The 18601-nt window shown below is 46.3% G+C and overlaps 1 protein-coding gene across 12 annotated transcripts in view; it reads right to left on the minus strand.

Moving 5' to 3' along the window:
• Window positions 1-18601, minus strand: part of LOC121281084 (probable E3 ubiquitin-protein ligase HERC3) — an 89994-nt gene that overhangs the window by 24426 nt on the left and 46967 nt on the right. For 9 of the 12 annotated variants that reach the window (XR_005943818.1, XM_041193756.1, XM_041193748.1 and 6 more), the window contains 6 exons: window positions 17069-17226; window positions 15181-15257; window positions 13347-13459; window positions 7337-7396; window positions 5258-5369; window positions 122-311 (listed from right to left, as the gene is read on the minus strand). Coding sequence is in view for 9 of the 12 variants with exons in the window: in XM_041193756.1 (XP_041049690.1) it covers window positions 122-311; window positions 5258-5369; window positions 7337-7396; window positions 13347-13459; window positions 15181-15257; window positions 17069-17226 (710 nt within the window). In the remaining 3 variants the exon portion in view is untranslated. Of the gene's footprint in view, window positions 1-121; window positions 312-5257; window positions 5370-7336; window positions 7397-13346; window positions 13460-15180; window positions 15258-17068; window positions 17227-18601 lie in introns of those variants that run through there. The other 3 variants (XM_041193765.1, XR_005943819.1, XR_005943820.1) reach the window with 3 other exon arrangements.

Genomic DNA, 18601 nt, shown 5'->3' on the forward strand with positions numbered 1-18601 from the left:
TGCTGAACCTTGCAAGCTCTTAATGTCAAGCTTTTCGTTAAAGTGGTCGCTCAATAAATTAGCACCAAGCTAGGTTCGCTATTCCTTTACTTCATCGTCTTCTCAAGTGCTCAGTACCTACCCAACACTTTGCTTGGGTTGGCATCCAAGTGGAGTATGGCTGCGGCAAATGGAAGGGCAAAGGTCAAATAATTCTTGGAGTCTTGGAAGAGAGGAAGCACCGGTAAAATCAAAAATGTTCTCATGGCCTCGACATCAGGCGGTGAAGTCGGTAACTGGGAAATCAAACAATTCTCTAAAGTCACAGTAACCTGAAAAAGATGTCCCATATAACAATTAAAGATGTTTGAATCAGCATTACTTTTCCTTTCAATTATGCTGAAGCATAGTGGGTAGCACTGTGAATCACATGACCATGGGTGCCAGTTCCACTCCTATCACCTAGGCTGACACTCACATTGCAGTACTGTGGGGATGCTGCACTGGTCAGAGGTGACGTCTTTCAGATGAGATGTTAAACTGAGCTCGGTCTGCCCTCTCAGGTGGGCATAAAAGATCCCAGAACAATATTTTGAAGAAGAGCAAGAGAGTTCTCACCAGTGGCCTGGTCAGTATAAACCCAACAAACAACTCCCACTAAAAGAGGCCATCCCCATATTTGCATGCACAAATCGGTTGCTGTGTTTTCTACATTACAGCAGTGACTTGAAAATACTAAATCAGCTGTAAAGCACGTTGGGATATTCTGAGGTTGTGAAAGGTGGTACATAAATTAAAGTCCTTCCTTTCTAAAAGGTGCATGTATTTTTTAATCATTTCTGTATTTACTCTGCCAATGGACGAGACTTTCCGCATTCACTCTCTGCCAGTATCTTCCAGTCCTGCTGCAAGTCAATGAACCCCTGGCAGGGGAGCCACTTCGCCTGTGGAGATAAAGTGACTGGTGTCTGAAGCCACTGTATTTTTTTTTAAAACTATTTCACTCCTGTTGTTTGTAACTAAATGAATGTTTTTCCTCACAATTTCCAGAAATGATATACAAACACTAAACAAAAACACACACATTTCACTAATCCTATAGGGGAATGGTATGACTATACGATGGCCTTAATATGAGAAGTCTGTCCTGGCACCGATCATACAAAACTAACTACAGTATTACCATTAGAATATGGTAAGTGTAGCTTCACAGTGGCAATGGTCAATGCCAAACCATCACTTTTTTAAAATTCATCCCCGGGATGCGGGTGTCACCGGCTAGGCCAATATTTATCGCCCATCCCAATGGTACCTAAAAACAATAAACCCAAAAGCCATTTGAAGCCAGTCTTCCTTCCAACTGTGCGACTCACTGCTCCACGGACCACTGAGCATCCATTCACGGCCTGCAGTCGGCGGGTGTTGACCCATTCAGCCCAGTTCCACCTCCTTCCCTTTGCTTTCCATGGACAGAGAGCAGGAGAGTGTGCCTGAGGGACAGGCAGCGTTAACTCGGTTTCCAAACAGCAAATGGTCCCATTAACTGGCACATGATGTAACACAATTATCGATCCTGTAGATGGTGCGATGAACTCGGTGGGGGGGGTTGGCGGGAGGGGGGCTAAAATTTTTTGCTGGCTGAGGTGAAACGATGGTGAAATGGAGCGCGATGACGGTGGGAGGGTGTCCCACCACGAGGTTTCGGTCAGCGGACGCGCACTTAAGTTGGAACTGCACCCGCCGACAATTAAAAGGCCAATTAAAGCTCAGTTAAAGACAAACTGACAGTAATTTTGAGCGGCCAGTGCACCTTTATGCTCATCACGCAGGCTATTTGGCCAGGCAGCCTTCACGTTTCTCATTCATTTCGACATCCAGGAAGGGATGATAGGTCCACAGTGGGTGCTGGTGAAGCGAGTTAGGAGTTTTGCTGTGAGTTGGTTGGACTGGTTTATAGATCGTTTCTGGCATTTTTTTTATTGGTGTTTTCACAGAATCGTAGAATTTTAACAGCACAGAAGGAGGCCGCTTAGCCCATTGTGTCTGCAGCAGCAGAACAGAGAACCCTCTGATTTTGAAGTCTTTGCAGAGGCTTTCTGCAGAAAGGCCCCTTCAGTGCAGAAACCTGTGCAACCGTCAGGACAAAAACGGGGATTGTGTACTCTGCTGGAGAACCTCCTTAGAAGAGGGGAAGATGGCCAGAAGGGAGAGGAGACCAGTTACCCACAGGCACTGCCCCAGAGTCGGCCTGATGTACTGAGAGGTGCAGCCAGAAGGGGTGAAGGGCCAGCAGGAAGTGCAAGGCAGAAGGGTCCGGAGAAGACACCAATATCTATCAGGCAGAGCGTAAAGGCTGAGATCATGTTACCTCGACATGTCAGAGGTTCAGTGCCGAAGAAAGCTCTACCTCTCCAGGGACACTGTCGCCTAAATGTGACACGATCAGTCCCGAAATTGCCTCCAAGTGTGTAGGTGGTCACCCTATGCCAGTGGCTCTGAAGGTGACAGCTGCCCTGAACTTTAATGCCTCAGGTTCTTTCCAAGGGTCAGCAGGAGATCTATGTAGTGTCGGGCAATCAGCTCCCCACAGCTGGTCACAGCTGCACTGCTCCTAAGGGTCAACACCTTCATCCACTCCAGCCAGGCAGAACGAGCCAAAGGCTTCGCTGCAATTGTAGAGTTTGCCTGAATTCAGGGATCCACTGATTACACTCATGTGCCCATAAAGGTGCCAGCAGGGGAGCTGGGTGCCCTTGTTAATAGAAAGTGCTTCCACTCCCTCAACATCCAGATTGTGTGTGACCACAAGAGTGAGATACTACAGGATTGCGCCTGGTATCCAGGAAGCTGCCATGATGCTTACATCCTGCATCCCTCCCAGGTGCCAAGGCTGTTCATTGCTCCAGCATGCCTAGATGGCTGGCGTCTGGGTGGGAGAGTCCAGCGCCATGGCTGGGCACTCCTCAGTCGTCCGCCAACCTGAGGTTTGCTCACCTGCTCACCATTGATGGATGGGAAGCTAGCAGAGTTACCAGGTGCCTCATCCAGCTCTCCCGTTGGAGGTCACCTGCTTGAGGTCACTGCCAGTGTGTGGGCTCACAGGTCTGAACGCAATTCCAGAAAAGCCCTGATTGAGTTCCTGGAGCTGCCTCTCCACGAAAGCCGCCACTCTCTCTATGGAGGAAGCTGTGCGCTCTGAGCTCTGGGCCAACACAGAACTCAAGCTCCACATGGACTCCTCCAACACTGAGACCATGGCACACAAGATCCTCATGGATCTCTGCCAATCTTCACGGGCATCCCGCAGGGCATCGAGCATCTGCCGTCTGATGGACGACTCCAAAGGCTCATCATCTGCCTCGGGCTCAGCATCGTCCTGGTCTCCAGCAGTCCCCCGACCGCCAGCACCCTGGGGACTCTCTGCCTGTGCCAGCTCCTCAGGAGCGTGACGTGCCTTCACCACTGTGCACGACCATCTACCCCGATACTCATATATCCCCGATGCGCATGATGCAGAGGGAGGATGTGACGCAGGAGCATCAGGCAGCGGGTCATCTCCGGAGGTCAAGGGAGGTTCATCGGGGTCCTTCTGGGGTTGTGATGATGTTCCCTCTGAGGGAGGAAGAAAAAATGTCAGCGACAAGTGGCATTACGAACAACAGAGTGCACACAGTCTGGTTGCTTCTCAGAATGGACGTCTGAATGGATGAGCAACAGGGATTAGTGGATTTCACAAGTCAGTCTTACAACCACTGCCCTACATCTCTCATACCCTCCACCAATCTCTTCCCTGTCCACTGGACTCTTACCCTCCTCTAAGACCCCTGCCTCTCCGTGACTAGTGGACCTGACTCCACGGTTGCAGGTCCTCTTCGGTGCTTGCTCCTCCGCCTGACTTGAGAGGAGGTGGTTTGGGACCCCCATCACCCGTCCACCCTCACTGCTTCACACTGTGACTCCTCTTCTCCTGTCAGGACAAAAGTGCTTTCACTAGACCCCCCCTCTACATGCAACAAAACGCCCGTGAAGATGCAGGTTCAGGTGCCCATCACCCTGACATACATGCCAGCCATAGTCCACAAGGCACAGGATTATGTGCCACTTTACGTTCTGCCTTTATACACCCATGAGCACCAACAAATGCTGCCACTCATAGGTACATCCATCCAAGGCTCCAACTGGATTCGGTACTCACCCTGGCAGAGCGCAGTAGGTCATTGAACCTTTTCCTGCATTGCATCTCGGTCCTACACATGACATCACGCCCGCTGACCAGACCTGCCACCTCCGTCCAGGCCGCCTTTGTCAGGTGAGGCGACCTGCTCTTACCGTCCCACAGCAGCAAGGTGATGAGTCAGCCACTGACTACCTCCGCCAAAAACCCACAAGCACTCATCAGAAAAAGCTGGGGGGCAGACCGGCTCCAGGCATTTCAATCCTGCCTGGTTTGGGCTGCGGGTGCGGATGACATACTGCAGACGGTAACAGCACGATAACAGAAGGACGAGTCAAACAATTCGATTATCAAAGCTACTCCTGGAGGCTTTCGAACACAGGCTTCCCGCTTCAGGGAACATCATTCAAACCTCCCGCCCGCACCCTTACTGGTCTTGGCACCCCGCCCCCCACCCCCCACCCCAGCCAACAGCGCTGAGCCTGTCTCAGCGCTTGTTTCACGTTGGACGGCAGCTAATTGGCCAGCCTGCGTGAAATCGATGTCGGGAGCCGATCACGGGGTGGGAGTGGATTTCACATTCGCTTCCAGTCCCGCCATTTACGCTCGCCCAACTCAACCAGCTAAAAATTCAGGCCAGAGAAAAGTAAGCAAAGCTGTAGGAAGAGCTGGAAGCCTGGGCTGAAGCATGGAGTGGACATTTTCAAGTAGTGAATAAAACCAGTTCCATCTCTGCATAAATCCAGGATAGAAAATATACAATGGAGACCAGGAAGTCATTGTGAGGGGAATTGTAACCTTTAATTCTGTCTCCACAAAATGTTTCAATCCAACCTCAGAATATCCATCCAGTGGTGTGCTGTCTTAGTCTTCTTACAGTCTGAGTGAAATGACTCATTTAGTGACAGTTTTGTACCATGGGATGTTACTCATTAGGAACTAAGTCGAAAATATCTTCAAGTAGATCCCTTTCCCTGGGGAAAGCCAGAAAGCCCTTTGTGTCATTAGTATCATGGAGATTCCAAGTCTCATAAGTGCTCACTCACTCAAAGACAAGGAACACAAGATGAACAAGCTTCATACTTTACAAAGTTAAAGGTTTACCTGCTGTAGTAATTTGGCGTATGGAGAATTCATCATCTTCTCAAAAAACAACATGGCAGCCTTCAAGTCAATGCCAGGATTTCGAGGACTAGTTTTAAAATGCTCGTCATTACTGTAGGGGATCAAAATGTATATTTTTATGTAAAGCTGTCCATTCTACTCCATCCCTCATCTCCTTGTATTTTACATGAAGTCACAAAGTAACATGTTGCCTAGATCCAATGCTATTTGCTCCTATAATTTCTATACTTATGACACCAGATAATCCTCTAACTGGTCTCTTTGTAGGTTAGTATTAATGGGCACAGCGTTGCCAATAACTTTGAGATGGTGAATTTTCCCGCACTGTGGCCACTTACGAAACCAAATTCAAGGTCATTAGTTGGTAAAGGGTTGGCGAGGGAGGAATGATTGGTCAATCCTGTCCCACAAAGAGCTGTATGGTCTCCTTCTGTGTTGTAAGATTTTATGAGGACACTGTGGAAAAGCTTTCAACCTCAGTGGGTGGTGTTTGGGTGGGCACAATGCAGCCAGTACAGGATCTGTCACCCGATACACTGAAGGCAATGGGTTACACAACAGGCACCCGATCCCGCTACCACCCCCTTTATGCTTCCCTCCAACGTTCGCCACCCAAGTTGGAAGTTCCGCTCCTGCACCCTGTAGATGGGGGAGCAACCCAAGAGGCTCTAAACACAAAACAGGGACTCATCAACTCTTCCTCAGGGCAATGAGGGATGGGCAATAAATGAGGATGTACCAGTGTTGTCCCCATCCTGAAACCAGCCAGAGTAACTGTAGTGGCCCCAGGAGGTAATTGTATTTCTCTATACTGTCATCTCGAGCCAAATAGGCCTGGGGCAGTAGGTTCAATGGGCAGGATCTATGAATACTGAAGCATCCAGAGTCTTCCATCGGTTTCCCATATCAAAGTGCACACTGATTATTTCATACTACCGTACAAAGACACGTATTCTCTCTGGTCCTCAAAGCACAGCATGAAAACAAATTATTTGCAATAAATGAATTATCCAGTCCATTTCTCAGATGAACCCGCGGGTTGGAAAGGAGAATGAAAGATTGAGATGGATCGGGGAAAACTTTGATCAAGGACTGAGGAGAGGGAGGAAGCAAGAAATTAATAACTCGGGGGCTTTAAGGTAATTGGCAAAAGCACCAGGGAGAGATGAGGAGAGAAACGTAGCGAGTTGTGATGACCTGGAATGCAATGTCTGAAAGGGTGGTGGAGGCAGATTCAACGGTAACTTTCAAAAAGGAATTGAACAAACACTTGAGGGTAAAAACTGCAGTGTTATGGAGAAAGAGGGCAGTTGAATGGGAATAATTGGAACACTCAACGAATCCATTCCCCCGTCTCTTCTCCACAGCCCTGATATTTTTTTCCATTCAGATAATTAATTAATTCCCTTTTGAAAGCCAGGATCGAATCTGCCTCCACCTTCCCCATTCCTGCAGAATCCAAAATGGCGGTCCACAAACAATGCTGAGTTAGGACTGCCAACATTCCTCGAATTGTCCTGGAATCTCCAGGAACTGAAGGTTAATCCCTCGGACACTACTGTGGACAACCTAGGAGAAAAGTCATAGAGGCCTTAAAATATAAAAAAGGTCTTCTCCACCCATTTTCTTTAAACACGTTACAAAATTCTAGGAGCTGGGGGACAGAGGCAGGAAGAGGTTGTTTGACTGACATTCACGAATCATCCAATCAGGTGATGAAGAGTCAATTGGCATGAGATGGACAGGATGTGTGACCAGTGGTGGAGAGTAGAGGGGCAGGGTGGTTGGAGCTGGGGGATCATGTGATGAAACCTTCAAAAATACACCACACCAGACTGGCAACCCCGCTGGCTGTTCCTGACAGCATGTTCACCAACTGACTAAACCCTGGAAAGAAAAAGGATGCTGCTCAGGTCTAGTTTTACCAGATTGCTCCTCCACAACCATACAATTTTTATTTAACAATTTTAGATAAGAGGGCTCAGTTCCCCTTACACACACACACACACAAAAAAAATCGTGGAATCAATCACATTCTAAATAAATGACTGCACTTACTGATGATCAAGGAAGCTGCCATTCAAACACGCAGGTGAAGAAAATATCGCATTTAATTCACTGTAAAAAGGTGGGAAAAGACAGGTTAATGGATAAAACATCCACATGGTGCTTCCTCACATATAACCTGGCCACTAGCTTGCGGCTCCTCACTGATGATATTCAATGTCCAATTGAGCTAACAACCTACTCTGGGCTGGAGATAATGGGGTGACCTTTCAACTCACCCCTCCACACCACCCCCCACCCCCCCACAAATCTTCGAGTCTCACCTGATGCAGTTTTCAGGTCAGCTTTGCAAATGGGTATGTGACCCTCCCATCCCAGACAGCTGAGGCAGTCGCTAGCACATGCAAAATCGAGGTCCTATACCCTCACTGGCCGTCACAAGTGGGTAGGCTGTGTACAGCGTGTAGGCTGTTCCCACTTGTACCCAGCGGTGAGCGCCTACCCAGCAGTTCTTAAAGGGCCGCGCCAACAAAACTCTGGGTAAAACTCCCCATGAAACATATAACGGCCGATCAGCTAGAAATAGTATCTGAGTTGCTTTGTCAGCACAGCGTGCAAACATTCTACAGGCTATTTCTTCATGCATTTTAGTGGAAAAGAGAAAGAAACGACGACACGAGGAGAAACTTTTTTTATTTTTTACGCAGCGAGTGGTTAGGATCTGGAATGCATCGCCAGAGTGTAGTGGAGGCAGATTCAGTCATGGCTTTTGAAAGAGTATTGGATAATTAACTGGAGAGATAAACTGTGCAGGGCTATGGGGAAAAATGCGAGGCAGTGGGACTAGCTGAGTTGTCTTTGCAGACAGCCAGCATGAAGATGATAGGCTGAATGGCTTCAAACTGTGTTGTGATCATTCTATGATTCGATGATATAATGGATTGAGGGAGGGAGAATTCTATGGGCGCTGCAATGGTGGGGAGTTGTGAAAGTGTGGGGTGGGATGGGGTGGGGCAGGAGACTGCATGGACGTGATATGGAGGGGGGCCGCCAGTGTTCTTGGCACCAAAGAATTCTTGTGCTGGCCCTAAACACCATTTTCCTACAACAAGTCCCTCATCAGAGCTGTGCCAGACCAGGGAATGAAGAAGAAATTTGGAGGGAACATCGACACGACAAGGTAGCTCAAAAAAAGGGTCCGAGGTCCAAGGAAGGTGGGACGTGCTAGCAGATGGGGAGGGGGGGTGAAATTCAACCAAAAATAAAAATCATAAAATGTACATTTAAAAACATACAAAGGGCAGGATTTGCAAGTGGACAAAGGGAATTCAAAAAGAAACAAGTCCAAAGGTTTAAGGGAGAAACAAAAATACAAATTTTAAAAAAAAAGGTAATTTTTGAGTTGCCTTCTACACAGGAGTTTTAAAGCAGGTCTTTAAAATGCTATAGGGATTGGACGGGGCTGATACAATTTCCTCTGGGGCATAATGTTAATTTAGAGCTCAGCCATTCTACAGGATAGCGAAAATTTTCAACTCTCTTTCTGGGGATCAATTAAAATATTCAAAGACAGGTCAGTGGGTTTTGTTGGGTAAGGCTTTAAAGGATATGGATCAAAAGCGGGTAAATGGAGCTGAGGTACAGGTTAGCCTTGGTCTAATTGAAAGGAGGAACAGGCAGAAGTGGCTGAATGGCTTTCTCCTGTTCATAACATGCTCTGTGGATAAAGGGGAGCCTGTAGATGTGCTGTACTTGGATTTCCAGAAGGCATTTGATAAAGTGCCACATCAAAGGTTATTGTGGAAAATAAAAGCTCATGGCTAACATATTAGCCTGGATAGAGGATTGGCTGGCTGACAGAAAACAGAGTTTGCATAAATGGGTCTTTGTCTGATTGGCATCATGTGATGAGTGGAGTCCCACTAGGGGCCTCAACGTTTTTACGATTTACATCAATGACTTAGCTGAGGGGAGCGAAGGCATTGTAGCTAAATTTGCAGATGACTCAAAGATAGGTAGGAAAATACGCTGTGAAGGAAACATAAGGGAGAATTTTCTCCCCATCGGTTGGGGGGGGGGGGTTGTGCAGGGGCGGGTGCGCAGCCAATCAGCTGGGCGGTGCCATTTTATGTGGGCGGGCCAATGAACGCCCGCCCAACGAGACGCACGGCCAGAAGCGCTGAGTGCTCCCTGTGCGGGCGGTTGGGGGGGGGGGAGGGGTTGCCTGAGTCAGGGACTGCGCTCTTTTGCTCGTTCCCTGAGGCAAAGAGTTGCCTCAGGGAGATTAGTTGAAGTTCTGAAAATGTTAATAAAGAAAAAAAAAAATTAAGGCACGTCCCCTCGTGTGAAAGTGTCACATGAGCTGGGACATGTTTACGAATGTTATTAAAAATTTTCATAAAACTTTAAATATCTTCGTGAAAACTCATCCCGTCCATGGACGAGGTTTTATGATAAATGCAAAGGCCGCCTGGGTTCTTTGCCTGCCCCCCAACCTTAAGGCTGGACGGGCAGCTCTGTTAAGTGTTTTAACTGATATTTAAGTGGCCTTAATAGACCTTTAACGGTTCAGTGGGCGCACAGCCCACTCCGGTGCGCACCCGCCAAACTGAACATCTGGATAACGCGCAGCATACGTCGGAACACACCCCTGCTCGCCAAGCCGAAAATTCTGGGCCATAAGGAGTTTGCAGACGGATATGAATAAGTTGAGTGAGTGGGCAAAAATCTGACAGATGAAGTATTGTGGGAAAATGTGAAGTTGTTCACTTTGGCAGGAAGAATGAAAAAGCAGAGTATTACTTAAATGGAGAATGACAGCAGAATTCCTGAGGTGCAGGGGGATCCAGGTGTTCTCATGCATGGGTCATAGAAAGTTAGCATGCAGGTACAACGTGTAATCCAGAAGGCTAATGGAATGCTATCCTTTAATTTGAGAGGAAGTGAACATAAAAGTAACAATGTTATGCTTCAGTTATACAGGCCACTGGTGAGACCGCATCTCGAATACTGTGTGTAGTTTTGGTCTCCTTATTTAAGGATGTAAATGCATTGGAGGCGGTTCAGAGGAGATTTACTCAATTGACACCTGGAATGAGCTAAGTTTGATGAGGTTAGATTGGGCTTGTTTCCACTGGAGTTTAGAAGACTGAGGGGTGACTTGATTGAAGTACATAAGATCCTGAATGGTCTTGACAAGATGGATGTGGAAAGGGTGTTTCCCCTTGTGAGTGAGCCCAGACTAGAGGTCATTGGTTTAAAATTAGGGGTTGCCCTTTTAGGACAGAGATGAGGAGAATTTTTTTCTCTCAGAGGGTTGTGCGACTTTGGAACTCTGTCTCAGAAGGCAGTGGAAGCGGGGTCATTGAATATTTTTAAGGCAGTGGTAGATTAATTCCCTTGCCTAACAAGAATCTAAGGTTATCGGGGGGTAAATGGGAATGTGGAATTCAAAACACAAACAGATCAGCCATGCTCTTATCGAATGGCGGAGCAGACTCGAGGGGCCAAATGGCCTACTTCTGCTCCTGTTTCACAAATTCGTATAATTAGAGATACTCATCTCTCCCAGAGGGAGCAACAGCAAACTGGTAGCTGCCTGGGATGAGATAATGGTTCATGGTGCCTCTGTAAAAACGCTCAATGATGAAGGCTATTGTACAATTAACATCTGTTATCCCTGAAGAAACATTGCATTTTAAACAGTAAAAGATCACAAAGTGTCAATTCATCCCTGTATAACAGTCCTTGTCCAAACTAGCACTGTAAAGAACCTATAGAAACATATGATGGGTAATATAGTGGCTTTGGAAAAGGGCAAGAGGAGAGCTATACAAATGATACCTAGCTTAATGAACCTCAGCTACTCAGATTGAATCAAGGACCTTTGCTTATTTACTTCAAACAACATAGGTGACCTGGTAGAAGTCTATAAAATAATTCAGGATATTGTGATTGTAGACATTCTGGGGACGTGATATTAAACTATACAAGAGCAGGAACAGCCTGAACATTGGGTGATTCTTCTTTCCCAGACAGTGGAGAGCCTCTGGAATGCGCTGCCGGCTGGTGAGCTGGGAGCTAACTCTCTGCCGAGAGAGAATTGGGTTGGTCCCTAACTGGAGCAAAGGTTGCCTCATTTAGAAGGCAAGTGTCTTTACAGATAACACTTGGTCCATCTGATCTCCTGGACTGGTCTTGATCAACTGAGGTGGTCAGAGAGGAATAGTTCAGAGTATTTATTGGCCCTGGGTTTTCTTCTGTGTTTCTTACCTCTCACAGAAGATGTGGCAAGTGGTGTTGATGTGGTGAAGCTAAGGACAACGGGGGTTGGGAGGGGTGCGGAAAGAAGTGATGAGCAACAATGATCCTGCCATCTTGATATGACGCAGCCTTGATGGACCAGTTGGTCTTTTTCTGTCCATCATTTTTATCTGTCCGAAACATAGTATTAAAGCCCACTAAAGCCTCTGACTGACAGTCATGCAGTTAATTGCAATGCAATACAATGGTCCTGAATCCAGCTATCACAGCTCCATTTACACTGAGTACTAAACTAGACTTAACACTGGTGCAGTTAGTATGTGCAGCAAGATTCCACAGCGGGTTGCCAATTCGGTACGCTGGGATGTTTCATCACATGACCTCTAACCATTGGTGTCCTAGCACACTACCCACAGAAAATAAGTCAATAATGGCAGCCATAATACCCATAGTCCCCTGCGCTCCAGAAACCACTCTGGTCACCACATTGTTTTATTAGAATCCTGTTCAGAGTTAAAATCCGTCCCAATGTTAACTAGGATGAGCAATCAGCACTTCTTTCCTTTGGCTTTGTTCCCATTGAGGACAGCGAGGCCTACCTCCTTGCTTTGCCCCACACTCAATGTGGAGTGATGCCCCTCAAGCTACACAACCAATTGTCTCTCACTCTCTCTAATGGAGAGAGATGCCTACGGTCCTTTGTGGACTGCGGCTAAACACCACTGAGTTCAAGCAGCAGAGAGGAGAGGATTTTACTCCACACAAAAGAAAGAGAGGTGACCTGATCAAGATCTTTGGAAAGGGTTCGATAGGACAGTCGCATCGAAAATGTTTCCAAGTGTGTGGGAGACCAAAAGTAGGGGCCATAACAATGAGATAGTCACTAAAATATCCAACAGGGAATTCGGGAAAAACTCTTTACCCAGAGGGTGGTGAGAACGTGGAATACATGGAGTAGTTGAGGCGGGTGGCACAGATGCTTTTAAGGGGAAGCTAGAGAAACGCATGAGGGACAAAGGAATAAAAGGTTATCCTGATAGGCTTAGGTGAAGTAGGGTGGGAGGAGGCTCGAGTGGAGCATAAACCCTGGCATGGATCAGTTGGGCCAAAAGGCCTCTTCCTGTACCCTATATCCTGTGTGATTTTACATAATCAATCTAGGCTGGTTTTAAATACCAGGCCCGGAAGTGAACGATATTGCCAGCCTGCCCAGTGGCTCATAAACCAAGCACTTGGCTACAACCAGCCCTTCAGCTGGGGTTAAGGGAATGTGCAGCAAAGAACCAGAGCAAAAGAACAAAGTAAAAAGAATGTGATCGAGGATTCCAGCTCTAACTTCTTCCATACATATCTAAATTGGAGTGAAAAGAGTGGAAACCTTCTGCAATTTATAAATGGAATTTGAAAGCCGGACAGGTTTGTTTCCAACTGAAAGGAAGTTTCTTCGAGAAATCCGAGGCTGGGTTTTGGAGCTAAAATTTCTAAAGGAGCAGTTTTATCGAGCCTACAGTTTTAGGCCCTGCCTCCTGGGACTCTCCGAGGCAAAGATGGGAGTTTCCCATGGCAGCAGAAGTGTGGCAATGCAAGCAGCAGAATGACTGTCTAACGCCAGGTCAGGAAATGGTGAGGAAACAAGAGAAAACCCCAGGCCAACTGGCATGACTGAGAAATTCTCCAGTGAGGGAGTGGGGAGGGCGGGGGCTCTATTATAGAACATGACACTGCTTAATAAGATGAAACAAAAATCAATCCAATTAAAATATTTGTCAGCAGTAATCAGAGCTGGGTCAAAACTTACTTAAGCACGTCCTTTCCTGAAAGACTTAGCATCCACTTATTCATGTTGTTATTAATTATCCTGACACGCCTTGAAGGATCCAAACAGCGGAAATCATCAGGGACTTGGGAGTGCTGGAAAGGAGGAGAGAGAGGGCATGAACTCGAGAAGAAAGGAGAAAAGGGAGATGTTGTACATGTGTGTTGCATTCAAAATGCGACAAAAATCTCCTACTGCTTAATTCCGACTTTTTATTGGGAGCCAAGAAGGGCGATTAAGTTAAAACACTTTCAGCTTCAGAGCTTTACCAATTGTACAGATTATTGGCACGTATTACGGACACACACACACACACACACACACACACACACAATGGTGATTACATCAGTGCAGTCAATGCCAAACCTCAGCATATTAAGATTAAAGTTGTAAAATAAGCTGTAAGCATTCTTAAAAAGGGGAAAGCTACCCCATTCATTGTGAGGGCAGAGTTTTGTTTTCTAATTAAAACCTAATCAAATCCCTTGCCTACACAGTCCTGTATCGGAGAAACACAGAAAGAGCCCATGTTTCTGACAGAATGGCTACGGCACAGAAGGCCAGTCAACCTGTTGAACTGGTGCCTGCTCTCTGCAAGACCCATTTCTAGTCCCACTTCCCGCCCTTTCCCCATAGCTCAAGAGCACAAGAATTAGGAGCTGGCATAGACCATTCTGCCCCTTGAGCCTGATCCACCATTCAATAGGATCGTGGCTGATCAGATTGTGGCCTCTACTCGACTTCTCTGTCTTCCCCGCAATAATGCAAGAATCCTTTGTTGATCAAAAACCTAACTCAGCCTCAAATATATGCAGACCCAGCCTCCACTGTTCTCTGGGAGAGAGAAGTCTAAGACTAGCGACCCTCAAAGAAAAAAAGTGAAAATTGTTTCCCAACATAGTGCCTTTTCCATATGAAAACAACCTAAAACATGTCACAGCTAATGACAGTTTTGAGGTGCAGTTGCTGCTGTCATTGTAAGCCCAACACAGCAGCCAATTTGCACACAGCAAGATCCCACAAACAGCAATGAGAAATTATCTCATACTCTGTTCTACTCTTTCTGGCTAGCAGCAAGGTCAAATTATGGGACTAGCTATCTAACAACCTGGACCATTAATCCAGTGAAAGAGAATTCAAATCCCCACTTTGGTAGAGAAGTTATTTTAATAAAAGACTGGTGTCAGTAAAATAGATCCTGAAGCTGGTGGATCATTGTAAAAACCAAACTGGTTCACTCATGTTCTTTTGCAAAGGAAGCCTTCCATCCTTAACCCAACTGGTCAACATGCGACTCCAGACCCACTCTAACATAGTTGAGGCTTAACTGTGCTCTAACATGGTCTAGCAAGTTAGTCGAGGGTAGCTAGGAATGGACAATAACGAGTGAAGATCATTTGCAGAATGGCACAGCTTTTTTTCAAGATTAAAGCACTAATTGCTGCTTTTGTTTTTATCTGTGTACATTTGTGTGTGTGTTTAGTTGGGTTAAGGTGGAAATGTTTTTCCATTTAAGCTGACTTGCCACATAATAACCAACCCCGAACAGCACAAACGAAAGTACCATATTTATCTTAAATAGATGACATGTAATGCAAATTGTTTACAGGTTTTTAAATCTTAGCTTATCACATCAAAACCAGAAAATCTACATTATATAAAATATGAAGTCTTTTTACACTTCTCTAAATCTACACAATCAAAACTGCTAATTGAAACCCCTAATAAGGTATGGGACATATGCGTGTCAGTGATGCCCACATACTGAGAATGAATCGAAGCATTTAGCTTAGGCGTTTACTGGGTTTGGTCTCACCTCATGCTGAAAGAAAAGGGCGAAACTCTGATCCCCTCCACAGCAAACATGTTTCAGCACATGGTACTTGGACTGATCTGCCAACAGATCAAAGCAGGTCTCAATACACACAGCAGCTTATGGTTCAAAACATGGCTAGACTTAAAACCATCGACAAATCGCTGACTTAAATCTTGAGGCTCACAAAATACCACCTGACAAGGGACATTTCAACTTGTTGGAATGATTCATTTCCTGTTGGCCTGGCCAGTACTAGAAGGCAGGAGCACATCAGGCGATGGATAAGACGAGAGAATTTTCTAATTAAAACCTAATCAAATCCCTTGCCTACACAGTCCTGTGTAGGACCGATTCCAGGGTTTTACTTTCTAACCTATGCAGAATGGTGGAGGTTAAGTTGGGGGAGAAGAGCTCTTGTTAAGGAAGTGCAGTGGGTGGACTCTCGGCAGCTACAGCCCGTCAAGGGGTTGGCAACTCCAGGGGTCATAATGACAATGTTAGAAATGCAGGTCCCTTTCAGAGTGAACCAGGACATGCTTCAGAGTGAATCGAGAGCAGGTGACGTTCAAGAAGCCTGTACTTATGAGCTGAGTTTTTCTCTAGTGGGGAGGGGTTTGCTTCTGGACAGGGAGAGAGAGGATCCTGAAGGGTAGTGTAGAAATCAGTATTCGTACTGAACTATAATTTAACAATAAAACAGTTGTGATTCACAGAACGTCTCTGGCTGCCTGATTTGATAAATGGACATCCGCCTATTAAACACATATCACTGGCTGCACAATGACAATCTGGAGCATAGCTGGTGGTGGTGTTACTTTGAGAGTTGCCTCTCTGCTTTGCAGCAGACAGGACTCTGAAAGGTACCGTTATTGGGCCCAAATGTGGCTTAAAGGCAAAGGGGCTTGTATATATAATAGATGCACTCTATCTCACCTCTGTAAGAAACAGCTTAAATTGCTACACGCAAATTACAACAATTTTCACACAACAGGGCGCTATAGGCAGGAGGTTATTTCCCACTTATTCTGCTTTGGCAGGAATGGTGAAGGGAAGGGTGTTGGTGCCAGGACAGTTTGGTGCATTAGCCCAGTGGCAGCTTTAACATCCAACTGAGGATTCAATTCAATTAATAAAATCTCAGGTCATGGTGACCATGAAACTATCATAGATTCTTGTAAAAACCCTATCTGGTTCACGAATATTCTTCAAGAGAAGAAATCTGCCATCCTTACCTGGTCTGGCCTACATGTAACTCCAGACCCACAGCAGTGTGGTGACTCTTAACTGCCTTCTGAAATGACTCAGCAAGTCAGTCAGTGCAAGGGCAATTAGGGATGGGCAACAAATGCTGGTCTTGGCAGCAACACACACAACCCATGAAAGAATTTTTTTAAAAAATTGACCAATGCATCAATCTTCAAGAATTGCAATTGGAGTGTTTTAAGAATCAGAATGAAAGCTGAAATATTATCCAAACTGATAACCGGAAGTAGAAGAAATGCTTCCTGCTAAAACTAGGCCTGGATAAACTGAAATGCCTCAGTCATTGTGTGGCAATTAAGGTTTTATTTAGTGTGTAACATACCTTTAAGAACAATGCTAGTTAAGGAAGGTCACATGATCTTTAGTACCCAATAGGAGAGTAACACAGGCTACCTCAGTGGTCAGCAGTTGGTTGTGTAGAGACAGAGTTCGAGTTGAAAGCACGCATGTAGTTGCTTCTGAGAACCTTGTAAATGAACTCAGTTTCCACCCAAGAAGTATCTACTGATCAACTCTGTCAAGAGTACCAACTTGGCCACCACTCACAACAGATTGGACATGGGCTGGATCACACTCACACTGAACATAATTGTCAATCCAGGGCAGCCTTAACCCCTTCACTCACCATTAGGATTCAGCTTGTGCGCGTGAGTCACCCAGTTCCCAGCCACTTTGTACGGAACCTGAGAGTTAACAGTATGTCCAGATCCTAACTGACCTCTGTTGCCACGTCCAAATGCATAGATTAGGCCAGAAGAAGGCACAAAGGCAATCGTGTGCTGTCTGAAATAAGGAAGGACACATTAAAGCAGTCGCGCATTTCGAACCGTGAAACACTAAGTTGCATTTGACATCTGAGCTCAGGAAGTCAGGGCGATGGCCCAGGTTTTCACCATGAGAGAGTGCCTCCAAACATGGCGTGTTCCATTTTCACAGGGGGCGAGTGTAGAGTCAGGCCAGGCTTCACGCATGCACAGTTCGCACTGGCAGTTGCCATTTAAATCACCAGATGCCTCCACTGAAGTGAGATTTTGGTAGGCAAGGAGTGTGAAACCCAGTGTGTGCACAGAGTAGACCAGGTAAGAGGAGGTCTGAACTGGGTGAATTCATTTGGATGGCCAAAATACCCTTTTGGAGAGGTAAGGCACCCCTTTGGATCTGATCCCAGGACACCTTGGGGGAGGTAAGGCCTGGGCCCAGGAGACGAGGCTGCAGATGATGCTAATCACCAGGATCCATGCCTCTAGAGGGGCCTAGGTTCTTTGGCTGAGTAGTCAATCTGGATGTCAGTGTCTAAATGCAGCCAATCAGGCATGTAGGCCATCCCAACTGACAGGCTATATTGGGCCAATGATTGCTGTTGCTCTGTTGTCAGACTCGTGCACTGGCTGGAACCTGGAGGCTGTTGGAATGCAATGCAAGTGCCTCGACATTAACTTTACCTCCCCTTCTGAAGGCCCTTCCTCTCCTGACATCTTCTCGAGTTCTGAAGTCCTCCCCGAGACCAGTCCCTCAATGTTGTCAGCGATGGTGTCTATGGCCAGGGCCCTGCCCCTCCGCTTTCTTCTCAGTGTTAGGAAGGGAAGGGCCCTGGGCCACAAACACCATCGTCGAGGGACGAAACTGGGGGAGAACTTCAGGACTGAGAGAAGAGGTCGGGAAGGGGAGGGCCCTGGGCCACAGTTATCGGAACAGTAGAGAGTTTGAGTTCTGCAGCTAACCCCTTTAATGTGAATTTTACCTTAATTATTTCTCCAGGTTAGTTTTTCATTGGCTTGACTTAATTTTAACACAAAACAACCAAAGTGAGTAGTAGTGGGTTCCTGATGTTCACATTTGTATCCCAGAATACGCACTACCCTCCCTTTCTGCTAGCGAGGTGGGTTAATTGTGAGATATTTGCCCGGCTTGCGAGTGTTTCTTTTTTAAAGACACATAAAGGAACATTTGGACCAAGCTAATGGTTGCTTGAGCGAGAGACAATTCAAAGACTTAGTGAAATTAACAGCATGTTTTAGAAACAGGGATTTACACAGCCACTAATGCAGGGTGATGTCTCTCTCCTGTATCACAGAATCACACAGTGCAGAAGAGGCCCATCGAGTCTGCACCGACATGTGGGAAACACCTGACCTACCTACCTAATCCCATTTACCAG

Source organism: Carcharodon carcharias, chromosome 1 (genome assembly GCF_017639515.1).
Source record: "Carcharodon carcharias isolate sCarCar2 chromosome 1, sCarCar2.pri, whole genome shotgun sequence".
Taxonomy (NCBI): domain Eukaryota; kingdom Metazoa; phylum Chordata; class Chondrichthyes; order Lamniformes; family Lamnidae; genus Carcharodon; species Carcharodon carcharias.